This window comes from Schistocerca nitens, chromosome 2, assembly GCF_023898315.1.
Source record: "Schistocerca nitens isolate TAMUIC-IGC-003100 chromosome 2, iqSchNite1.1, whole genome shotgun sequence".
NCBI classification, from domain to species: Eukaryota; Metazoa; Arthropoda; class Insecta; order Orthoptera; family Acrididae; genus Schistocerca; species Schistocerca nitens.
The window spans coordinates 1,111,090,659-1,111,103,699 of NC_064615.1; the positions used below are offsets into that span (position 1 = coordinate 1,111,090,659).

General features: G+C 40.2%; 1 protein-coding gene across 1 annotated transcript in view; it reads left to right on the top strand.

Moving 5' to 3' along the window:
* LOC126237505 (F-box-like/WD repeat-containing protein TBL1XR1) overlaps positions 1-13,041 on the top strand; it is a 196,211-nt gene that overhangs the window by 158,018 nt on the left and 25,152 nt on the right. The window contains exon 8 of the mRNA XM_049947662.1: positions 420-622. Coding sequence (XP_049803619.1) covers positions 420-622 — 203 coding nt within the window. The remainder of the gene's footprint in view (positions 1-419; positions 623-13,041) is intronic.

Here is a 13,041-nt window from a genome sequence, read left to right on the forward strand (position 1 = left end):
TGACATCTTAATAGATAATATTTACTCTGTTGGTTTTCTTTCAAAATTTCTAATCGTTTCTGCTTTTCAAAATTGTAGTACGCACCTCTGAAAATTTTCTAAAGTTTCCGGTTGTGACTTATCCCATAGCTTCAATTAAATAATTGTTCATTTTGGTGTTTTGAAGTACTGTTACGTATGTCTGTAACTAGTGTGCCTGAAATGAAGAGTATTGGAGCACCCAGCCTATAGGATGGTTGCCAAATACTTTGTTGTGAAATATAAGAAAAATAAGTTGATTTAACTACTACTGGTCATTTTTGTACCTATATGAAATGTTCATTATTTATTTGCATTAGATATGTAAACTATAGTCATAAATATTTACTGTTACCAAAAAGTGTATGAAGTCGTGTCTGTGCCATATTTTCTGATTTCAGAATGAAGTTAATGCTATTAAATGGGATCCTCAAGGAAACTTGCTGGCATCTTGCTCAGATGATATGACACTGAAGATATGGTCCATGAAACAGGACACTTGTGTCCATGACCTGCAGGCACATAGTAAAGAAATCTACACAATCAAATGGAGCCCCACAGGTCCAGGGACATCTAATCCCAATATGAACCTTATTCTTGCAAGGTAATTGCTTTCTTTTAATAATAAATGCAGCACTGTGTGCCAACTTCCTCAGTATTTTGTAGGACTTTTTGTTATATTATTTGTTTTAACGGTGTGTTTGAAAAGAAACTCTGATTCCAATGATTTACAGGGTGAGCAAAGCTGTTGCATAAAAATTAAGTCTCACAATTTATGTGCTACTCTGTTAAAATCACTGTATTCTACCATACAGAGATTCTTACATGTGTAGTAAACAAGACTACATTTAGGAAAAATTTATAATGATTTTTCAGATAGGGAATACAGAAAAATCTCATGGAGATTCAGTACATGTGATAGTCAGTTGTAAATCAAACTTCACAGTAAGGTGGCACATTTCATTTGTTCATTTCACTAACTTGTAAATGCTGTAAATGGAAACCTTAACCATAGTTATTCCTTTCTCAGTATTGTGAAAAGGAAAGTTGCCACCCACCATATAGTGGAGATGTTGAGTCGCATAAAGGCTCCACTACTGTTTTTTTGAACTGCAAGGATTATCTGGCAGAAGGTCTCTGCTAGCTGTCAGATACATCCACCTACAAACCTTGCCACAGTGACCCCATTCCAGAAATCCAGCAGGAACTCCAGTCACTCCTCAAATCCTGAGGGCCATCCCGGAACCTCTCCCTGGAGTCCATCTCTCTGCGCGCTCCTAAAGTCCATAAACCCAACCACCCAGGATGCCCCATTGTGGCCAGTTACTCTGCCCCCATTGAGAGAATCTGCTCTCTTAGACCAACACCTTTAACCTATTACCCAGAATCTACATTCCTGTATAAAAGGTACTGACCATTTCCTCTACCAACTCTCCACAATTCCTGTCCCTGTGCAACATGATGCCCAGCTCGTCACTATTGATGCCACTTCTCTTTACACTAACATCCCTAATGCCCATGGCCTTACTGCTATTGAACACTACCTTTCCCAGTGCCCAGTGGGTTCCAAACCAACTACCTCCTTCCTAGTCACCATGACCAACTGTGCCCAGTGGGTTCCAAACCAACTACCTTCTTCCTAGTCACCATGACCAACTATATCCTCACCCTCAGTTACTTTTCCTTTGAAGGCATTACCTACAAATCTGGGATATGGCCTTGGGCACCCACATGGCACCATTCTATGCCAACCTATTCAGAGGAATCCTTCCTAAACATACAGAATCCTAGCACCCCCCCTCCCCCCCACCCCCCCAGTTCAGATTCATTGATGACATCTTTGTGATTTGGTTTGAGGGTGAAGACACCCCATCCACATTCCTCCAGAACCTTAACAACTTCTCCCCCATTTGATTCACCTGGTCCTACTCAACCCAATAAGGCCACCTTCCTAGACGTTGACCTCTACCTCAGAGATGGCTACCTCACAACCTCTGTCCATGTCAGACCCACTAACCACCAGCAATACCTCTGCTTTGACAGCTGCCATACCAAGAAGTCCCTTCCATACGGCCTAACCTCCCACGGTCGTCGTGTCTGCAGTGATGACCGGTCCCTCTTGAAATATTTTGAGGGTGTCACCGAAGCCTTCACAAACCGTAATTATCCTCCCAATCTTGTACCAAACCAAATCTCCTGTGCCTTATGTTTCCAGTCTGCCACCACTTCACGAAGTCCCTAATGAGAAATGTCCTGACCACTATACTTCCCGCCCCTCCCACAGTGGTATTCTGCCGTCCACCGAACCTACACAATATACTCGTCCATCCCTACACAACCCCTGCTCCCAACCCCTTACCTCATGGCTCAAACCCCTGTAGTAGAGGTGATCTGTCCCATACATCCTCCCACCACCACCTACTCCACTCTGGTGACAAACATCACCTATCCCATCCAAGACAGGACTACCCGTGAAACCAGTCATGTGATCTAAAAGCTAAGCTTCAACTACTGTGCTGTATTCTGTGTGGGCATGACAACCAACAAGCTGTCTGTCCACTTGAATGGCCACTGACAAATTGTAGCCAAGAAACACATGGATCACCCTGTTGCTTAGCACACTGCCAAACACAACATCCTTCATTTCAGTGGCTGTGCCATATCGATCCTTCCCACTATCACCAGCTTTTCTGAATTGCACAGGTGGGAACTTTCCCTGCAGTATATCCTTACGTTCCCAAGACCCTCCTGGCCTCGTTAGTCATTGTCCTCTCCCATCCAGTCCCTTCTGTTTCCATTCCAGCACTACACAGCTCTCATTCCTCCATCACATCCAGTCTTTTTACTTCTCTCCTTTTCAACTATCCCCCCCTCCCCACCTCTCCACTGCCCCCCCCCCCCGACTAACCTCTTGATCACACATAGCTGCCCTACCCCCCCCCCCCCCCCCACACACACACACACCCAGCAGCATATCACTGTCCGCCTCCTCCTTACCCACCATCCAGTTGCCATTCTCATCATGCACTGGTTTGGCTACTAGTAGTGTGGCCTCAGTTGCCTGAGACGCAGTCTTGTGTGTGAGTTGCGTTTGCATGAGTGTATATGTGTGTGTTTGTCATCTATTTTTGACGAAGGCCTTGCTGGCAGAAAGCTATATTTGTGACAGTCTTTTTGTTATGCCTGTCTGCGACTCAGCATCTCTGATATATATATGGTGAGTCGCAACTTTCCTTTTCACAATATTGTTACATTCCATCCTGGATTTTCCATTGTTTGATTATTCCTTTCTCAGCTAAATGAATCTAAAGATATCAGAATGTAATAAAAACAGGACAGTTTGTACATTGTTTCAGCAAAAAAGTTTTATATTTTCTGATGAGAAGGCAGTTCAAATCAGTTCTGTTTGGTAGAATATTCTACCCATTCTCTTCAGCAGTGGCCAGTCATGTAGAGTGATTAGTGGATGATGGAACTCTCATGAAAAAGTTGTATTGGCTGCAGCAAAGCTAGTACAAAATATGGCTGTTATCCACATTATTCGGGATAAGATACACACAAAAAGACTAATGTAGGATGTACTATAATCCGTTCATCATAAGAATAAACCTGATGAAACTAAACACAAACGCAATGATTGTTCAGAAGCTGTAGCACAGGTACACTGGTGTTGTTACGCTCTTGGAAGTAGGTCCTACTTATGTAAGAGACGTCTTATTACTAAGTTATGTTAAATGAAACTTTAAGATATTCAAATGTATTAACAGCCATCAGCGTTTTTCTTAATCACGCTTTAGCTACATTGTTTTTATTTCAAAAATCGTGTACAGTCATAGCCTCTGCATGGTTGTAATCTGATTTTCGTGCTGTTAATGCGCAGTATGAAAATGGCTGAGGCTTCTTTCTGTTCCGCAGTGAGACGCGCGCATGGAACATGGTTAAAAAGTGCCGAGAAATAGGCTGTTCTTAATGTATTTCATAAATTTATGGAGATATTCGGCTTTGAAGTTTTCTGAGCCTTGTATACAATGCAGTTGATGAATTATTCATATTGAAAATGTAGTGTAGTCATTAGCATAATGGAATGTAAGCCAACTGCCGTTCTTTCGTGCATGGGTTCAAATCTCCCTGGAGTCAGTTTTTATTTCTCGTTCAATTTGAAATACCTACATATTGTAACTATAAAATTCATCGCAATTTTTTATGAATAATGCATGTTTTCTTCTTTCTAATTACATATTGGACACGAAATTCTTGTTTCCATTTCAGATGTTGTTGTCGTTGTGGTCTTCAGTCCAGAGACTGGTTTGATGCAGCTCTCTATTCTACTCTATCCTGTGCAAGGTTCTTCATCTCCCAGTACCTACTGCAACCTACACCCTTCTGAATATACAATTGGTCTCCCTCTGCGATTTTTACCCTCCACGCTGCCCTCCAATACTAAATTGGTGATCCCTTGATGCTTCAGAATATGCCCTACCAACTGATCCCTTTGATCTTAATCTTCAGCATTCTTCTGTAGCACCACATTTCGAAAGCTTCTATTCTCTTCTTGTCTATTTATCGTCCATGTTTCACTTCCATACATGGCTACTCTCCATACAAATACTTTCAGAAACGACTTCCTGACACTTACATCTATACTTGATGTTAACAAATTTCTCAGAAATTTCTTCAGAGATGCTTTCCTTGCCATTTACTCATTTACTACTTTAAGTGTCTCATTTCCTAATCTAATTGCCACAACATCACCCAATTTAATTCGACTACATTCCATTATCCTCGTTTTGCTTTTGTTGATGTTCATCTTATATCCTCCTTTCAAGACCATGTCCATTCCATTCAGCTGCTCTTCCAGGTCCTTTGCTGTCTCTGACAGAATTACAATGTCATCGGTGAACCTCAAAGTTTTTATTTCTTCTCCATGGATTTTAATTCCTACTCCAAATTGTTCTTTTGTTTCCTTTACTGCTTGCTCAATATAGAGATTGAATAACATTGGGGAGAGGCTACTACCCTGTCTCTCTTCCTTCCCAACCACTGCTTCCCTTTCATGTCCCTCATGTCCATTTCAGATACAAATTCTTAATTATCGATGTTTTATGAAATTCTGTTCATAAAAGTTGTTTAAATTAAGAAAACATAACAATTAATTCTTTAAGGCAAAAATGAGAAACCAAATCCTCTTCTGTGCCCACCGTTTTATACTGCAGAGGTAGATAAGTATCATAGAAACATGAAAAACAATCATTTTCACAGCATCAAGCACATCATACAAATGCTGCATTTTTACATTTGCTACTTTACCATTACAATATGAACCCAACAGAACTGACTTGGAGCCAAGCTACTGGATTTGACCCGAGAAGTAACAAGACTGTTAAGCTGCCAGACACACTGGAACTAACGCACACAGCTTTTTCACACATCACTGGCGAATGCTGGTGGGATATAGAACAGCTTGTCATAAAAAAAGAAAAATGCTGTTCCTGATTGGCTTCATGGATTCTGTTGTTGATAGGCTTGTTATCAATGTAGCAGGTAACACTTCCAGAACTGAAATGTATTTCATGGATTCGGATAAGAAAGGAGCTAAGAGATTACCAGATGACTGACTTGTAAGTAATACCTTCAGTGGCTTCAGTATTTAACTACACGGTGAAATCCTTCTATTCTCTCTTGAGCTACACACAGCTTATGCAGAAAATTTACTGTGTGGTTATGTTGTTGTGATCTTCAGTCCTGAGAATGGTTTGATGCAGCTCAATGCTACTCTATCCTGTGCAAGCTTCTTCATCTCCCAGTACCTACTGCAACCTACATCCTTTTGAATCTGCTTAGTGTATTCATCTCTTGGTCTCCCTCTATGATTTTTACCTTTCCACGCTGCCCTCCAATACTAAATTGGTGATCCCTTCATGCCTCAGATCATGTCCTACCAACCGATACCTTCTTCTAGTCAAGTTGTGCCACAAACTCCTCTTCTCCCCAATCCTATTCAATACCTCCTCATTAGTTACGTGATCTACCCACCTTATCTTCAGCATTCTTCTGTAGCACCACATTTCGAAAGCTTCTATTCTCTTCTTGTCCAAACTATTTATCGTCCATGTTTCACTTCCATACATGGCTACACTCCATACAAATACTTTCAGAAATGACTTCCTGACACTTAAATCTATGCTCGATGTTAACAAATTCTTCTTCTTCAGAAACGCTTTCCTTGCCATTGCCAGTCTACATTTTATATCCTCTCTACTTCAACCATCATCAGTTATTTTGCTCCCCAAATAGCAAAACTCATTTACTACTTTAAGTGTCTCATTTCCTAATCTAATTCCCTCAGCATCACCCTACTTAATTCGACTACATTCCATTATCCTCGTTTTGCTTTTGTTGATGTTCATCTTATACCCTCCTTTCAAGACACTGTACATTCCGTTCAACTGCTCTTCCAAGTCCTTTGCTGTCTCTGACAGAATGGACAATGTCATCGGCGAACCTCAAAGGTTTTATTTCTTCTCCATGGATTTTAATACCTACTCCGAATTTTTCTTTTGTTTCGTTTATTGCTTGCTCAATATACAGATTGAATAACACCAGGCATAGGCTACAACCCTGTCTCACTCCCTTCCCAACCAGTGCTTCCCTTTCATACCCCTCGACTCTTTATAACTGCCATCTGATTTCTGTACAAATTGTAAATAGCCTTTCGCTCCCTGTATTTTACCCCTGCCACCTTCAGAATTTGAAAGAGAGTATTCCAATCAACATTGTCAAAAGCTTTCTCTAAGTCTACAAATGCTAGAAACGTAGGTTTGCCTTTCCTTAATCTTTCTTCTAAGATAAGTAGTAAGGTCAGTATTGCCTCACGTGTTCCAGTATTTCTACGGAATCCAAACTGATCTTCCCCGAGGTCGGCTTCTACTAGTTTTTCCATTCGTCTGTAAAGAATTTGTGTTAGTAATTTGCAGCTGTGGCTTATTAAACTGATTGTTCGGTAATTCTCACATCTGTCAACACCTGCTTTCTTTGGGATTGGAATTATTATATTCTTCTTGAAGTCTGAGGGTATTTCGCCTGTCTCGTACATCTTGCTCACCAGATGGTAGAGTTTTGTCATGACTGGCTCTCCCAAGGCCATCAGTAGTTCAAATGGAATGTTGTCTACTCCCGGGGCCTTGTTTCGACTCAGGTCTTTCAGTGCTCTGCCAAACTCTTCACACAGTATCGTATCTCCCATTTCATCTTCATCGACATCCTCTTCCATTTCCATAATATTGTCCTCAAGTACATCGCCCTTGTATAGACCCTCTATATACTCCTTCCACCTTTCTGCTTTCCCTTCTTTGCTTAGAACTGGGTTTCCATCTGAGCTCTTGATATTCATACAAGTGGTTCTCTTTTCTCCAAAGGACTCTTTAATTTTCCTGTAGGCAGTATCTATCTTACCCCTAGTGAGATAAGCCTCTACATCCTTACATTTGTCGTCTAGCCATGCCTGCTTAGTCATTTTGCACTTCCTGTCGATCTCATTTTTGAGACGTTTGTATTCCTTTTTGCCTGCTTCATTTACTGCATTTTTATATTTTCTCCTTTCATCAATTAAATTCAATATTTCTTCTGTTACCCAAGGGTTTCTACTAGCCCTCGTCTTTTTACCTATTTGATCCTGTGCTGCCTTCACTATTTCATCCCTCAAAGCTACCCATTCTTCTCCTACTGTATTTCTTTCCCCCATTCCTGTCAATTGTTCTCTTACACTCTCTATGAAACTCTCTACAACCTCTGGTTCTTTCAGTTTATCCAGGTCCTGTCTCCTTAAATTCCCACCTTTTTGCAGTTTCTTCAGTTTTAATCTACAGTTCATAACCAATAGATTGTGGTCAGAGTCCACATCTGCCCCTGGAAATGTCGTACAATTTAAAACCTGGTTCCTAAACCTCTGTCTTACCATTATATAATCTATCTGATACCTTTCAGTATCTCCAGGGTTCTTCCATGTATACAACCTTCTTTCATGATTCTTAAACCAAGTGTTAGCTATGATTAAGTTATGCTCTGCGCAAAATTCTACCAGGCCTGTGTGGTTAAGTCAGGCATTATCATCATCGCTGTTTTTAATTACAGTAGTACGTTAGATAAAAATGATAACGTGTTGCGGTTTTTGTCTAGTCATCTAAGGAGCATATTGTGGGAGATTCTAAGTGTATTATTTCATTCTGCTTAAAAATTAAATGTCATTCAAAGCTGTATAGCTCCTCTGCTCGTCTCTTTTTACGCGTGAACTCCAGCTGACCACATCACTGCAGGCTAGCTGTATCAGCTGACCAGCCAGTGCTGTCCAAGTTAAATGTGCCGGTAAAGCTGTTGTCCCATATTATCGCCAAGTTGATGTGCACGTAGAGCACAGCACAAAACGTACCCTTACTATCGTACTTGATAGTATTTGAGACAGCGTGGCTGCAGTCCCACGTGAAATGGAAATCCAATGAGATTCCAGCAAATGCAGGTTTATTCTTATGATGAACGGAGTATAGTTGGAATCACTAAGTATTTTTCATACTTCGGTCAATCGCAGGGATACGATTTGTGCAACAAAGGTTGATGACTAGAATGATATAAAGATGGTTCAGATTATTTTGTGGGTAGTATTAAACAAAAACATCCAAACTATGTAAATAGGATGGTTGTCCTACGAACCACATTAGAACTGATTAAAATGTATTAAGGAACTGTTCTTAGCTTATACTGTCTCACGCACCGATAATGGAGCAAATCGGAGATTGGTGGTGCTTATAACACTATACCAACAGAACAAATACTCCTGTCACTGGAAAAGCCATGTACAACACTAATATATAGGGAAGTGCGCATGTAGTGTACACGTCATAAACATGCCTACTGTCCACAATTTTCATATAAAGTTACACCTTTTACAGGATTTGATTATGATGTATGACTAATGGCTATGGAAATCAGTCTATTAGTTCTTTTCCTAAGAATTTTCTAGTTGTTAGAAAGAAACCCAGTAAAAAATGGAGTAATACTGAATCTAGGACCTATCTGTACAAAGTTCAAGTTCATTAAGTGGTTTGTCTATGGTTGCCAGCCTGTCTAGACAAAGAAAATTTTAAGTTTCAGAAAAGCAGAAGAAGTAAATTTGGCCTACTTTCCTGCCATTACCTATCATAACTTCACAAATAAATATAACTTTTCAGTTGTGGTTCTGAGAAAGAAACAGGAATCTTTTAGTTACTACACCAACATACATATACAGGGTGTTACAAAAAGGTACAGCCAAACTTTCAGGAAACATTCCTCACACACAAGTAAAGAAAAGATGTTATGTGGACATGTGTCCGGAAACGCTTAATTTCCATGTTAGAGCTCGTTTTAGTTTCGTCAGTATGTACTGTACTTCCTCGATTCTCCGCCAGTTGGCCCAATTGAAGGAAGGTAATGTTGACTTCGGTGCTTGTGTCGACATGCTACTCATTGCTCTACAGTACTAGCATCAAGCACATCAGTACGTAGCATCAACAGGTGTTCATCACGAATGTGGTTTTGCAGTCAGTGCAGTGTTTACAATTGCGGAGTTTGCAGATGCCCATTTGATGTATGGATTAGCACGGGGCAGTAGCCGTGGCGTGGTACATTTGTATCGAGACAGATTTCCAGAACGAAGGTGTCCCGACAGGAAGACGTTCGAAGCAATTGATCGGCATCTTAGGGAGCATGTAACATTCCAGCCTATGACTCGTGACTGGGGGAGACCTAGAACGATGAGGACACCTGCAATGGACGAGGCAATTCTTCGTGCAGTTGACGATAACCCTAATGTCAGCGTCAGAGAAGTTGCTGCTGTACAAGGTAATGTTGACCACTTCACTGTATGGAGAGTGCTACGGGAGAACCAGTTGTTTCCGTACTGTGTGCAGGCACTATCAGCAGCTGATTGGCCTCCACGGGTACACTTCTGCGAATGGTTCATCCAACAATGTGTCAATCCCCATTTCAGTGCAGATGTTCTCTTTACGGATGAGGCTTCATTCCAACGTGATCAAATTGTAAATTTTCACAATCAACTTGTGTGGGCTGACGAGAATCTGCACGCAATTGCGCAATCACGTCATCAACACATATTTTCTGTGAACGTTTGGGCAGGCATTGTTGGTGATGTCTTGATTGGGCCCCATGTTCTTCCACCTACGCTCAATGGAGCACGTTATCATGATTTCATACGGGATAGTCTACCTGTGCTGCTAGAACATGTGCCTTTACAAGTACGACACAACATGTGGTTCATGCATGATGGAGCTCCTGCACATTTCAATCGAAGTGTTCGTACGCTTCTCAACAACAGCTTCAGTGACCGATGGATTGGTAGAGGCGGACCAATTCCATGGCCTCCATGCTCTCCTGACGTCAACCCTCTTGACTTTCATTTATGGGGCATTTGAAAGCTCTTGTCTACGCATCCCCGGTACCAAATGTAAACATTCTTCGTGCTCATATTGTGGACGGCTGTGATACAATACGTCATTCTCCAGGGCTGCATCAGGGATTCCATGCGACGGAGGGTGGGTGCATGTATCCTCACTAACGGAGGACATTTTGAACATTTCCTGTAACAAAGTGTTTGAAGTAACACTGGTACGTTCTTTTGCTGTGTGTTTCCATTCCATTATTAATGGGATTTGAAGAGAAGTAATAAAATGAGCTCTAACATGGAAAGTAAGCGTTTCCGGACACATGTCCACATAACATATTTTCTTTCTTTGTGTGTGAGGAATGTTTCCTGAAAGTTTGGCCGTACCTTTTTGTAACACCCTGTATAATCTTGATCTGGAAAGGCCACGAATATTTAGTCATCACGATGTGCTTAAAAAAGGGGGGGGGGGGGCAGTGGGAACTTTTTGTAACCAACAAATTAAATACTTAAATATAGTAATAGCATAATACACACATTTGAATTTATTAAGATACTTTGTTTATACCTTTGTCTTAACAAATGATCTGTCAAAGCCAAAGGTACGGTGTGGTCATTCAGTAATTTTATAGAACCCTAGTCCATCGTCACTGAGCCACATAAGCACTTTTTTGTAAGAATTTATAACTTACTGATTTCATTTATAACTGAAAGAATTTTATCTTTACTTTACTCAAAACTTATGCATGAGAAGTTCATATTTTCAGCAAAACTTATTTACTTTCACTTTTCTTATTACCATAAAGAGAGTAAGAATACTAAAATCATTAAATTTGCCTGAAAATATCTATTTAAGTATTCAAGCAAAATTTCATTTTCGGACATGTATTCAGTTATGAAAATTAGTGCTTGTACATACTGAATAAAACACTTCAAATGTTTTACTCAGAATAATCAAACACTGGGAAAGGGCCTTATGTAGGTGAATGACTAGGAATAAAATAACAGGGTGAACCAAATTTTATGTTTAATACAATAATTATTCAAAAACAGTTAATTGTGAATTAATGTTTCATGCTTCTACATTTCTAATTATACACAGTACGTAACCTGTTGGCTGTAGTCATTGGGTGTGGTGGATAACAATGGCAGCTACTCTACCCATAGTACAGCATACAAGTTTCTTGAAGTATGGGCTAATTAATCCTTCTTGGCGACATTTTAATGTCCATAACATAGCCCAACATCTTGTATCAAAGCAGAAATAATTCAGCAGTCATCATCTGAGGCTGTTGAGCAATAATTTCCAGACAAGGCATCGCCTGCTCTGTCCGAGTGTTGCCTCTTTCACTGATGCCTACAGAGTGTGTGCTCTCAGCCCCGCTCACTCTACAGGTAGTGTGCCAAAAATCCAAGCCACCTTTTACGCTTCTCACAGTAACTTCCGTACAGTACAAAAGCACTCCATCTTTTACATAAGACATATCATACACATTATTCCTAAGCGTATACCATTTTATAGAAATGACAGCTTATTTAGTAACTTATACATTTCACATATTTCTTTACATAAGTTACAAATATACACTAGCAAAGTGCTATAACATCACATATATCACACTTTCCATAGTCTTTGCACATCACAGTTATGTTATTACAGATTTTAAACTCAAAAAATTTTTGTAAATTAGATGACTGGTTGAATAATAGTGTTATCTACTGTATTGGAAATGTTTGTAGAAACACGTTCAATCTGAGTCTACTAACTATCATAGTGTGGTGTTCATGGTGGATGGTTGGATGCCAGCAAAATGGTTCTGGCACGGAGCTAAAGTTTGCGAGAATTGAAGGTTGTGCTGGTCTACTGGAACCCTGGACCAACACTTGTGAATAAGATGTCAGAAATTTGCTGGGAACTTTCACCTGGTATAGTTTATCTCATTGCGACAACTTTGTAAACTTGTGTGCTGTGAAAGTAGTCTGTAAGTATGTTTGTAGTCTGTGAATAGCTGAAGACTCGGCTGCTCTACTTAAACAACTTCCAGAGCATGTTAGTCTATATTGCTGACATTTTGTCTATGTCTTTGCATGCCTCACATCCTTACATGTGCTTCCTCAACCTCCCCTTTTCATACATGGTTTGTAAGTTGAGCACTGTAAACAGAAGTCTCGCGTGTCATTTAAGGACAGTATGATTAATCCTTGTGCTGTGAGGTGAGGAAATATAGCGTGCAATCATGTTTCACTCTGAGATGGAATCTCTGTCATAGTTTTCCACAGTTTTCAGTAGTTACCATTGTACTGGCTGAACCTGATCCTTTCACTGCTGTACATAGGTGCGTTGCAGATAATTTGGTGATGTCACAAATGAAAATGATGTCTTTTGTTTGTAGATATCTGTAACATCACTTTTTGGAAATAAGTTTTCTGCTGTCGTTAACCTGAGTTTACTATTTTTGACACCATCTCAAACTGAGTAATCTAGACATATGTAGTTCAGTTGATCACCCTTCACTGCTAGAGCAGAACCCTAACTTAGTCTAATTCAAGAAGAAAGCAAAAGTATGTGCACACTTTAAGGCTTGGTCACA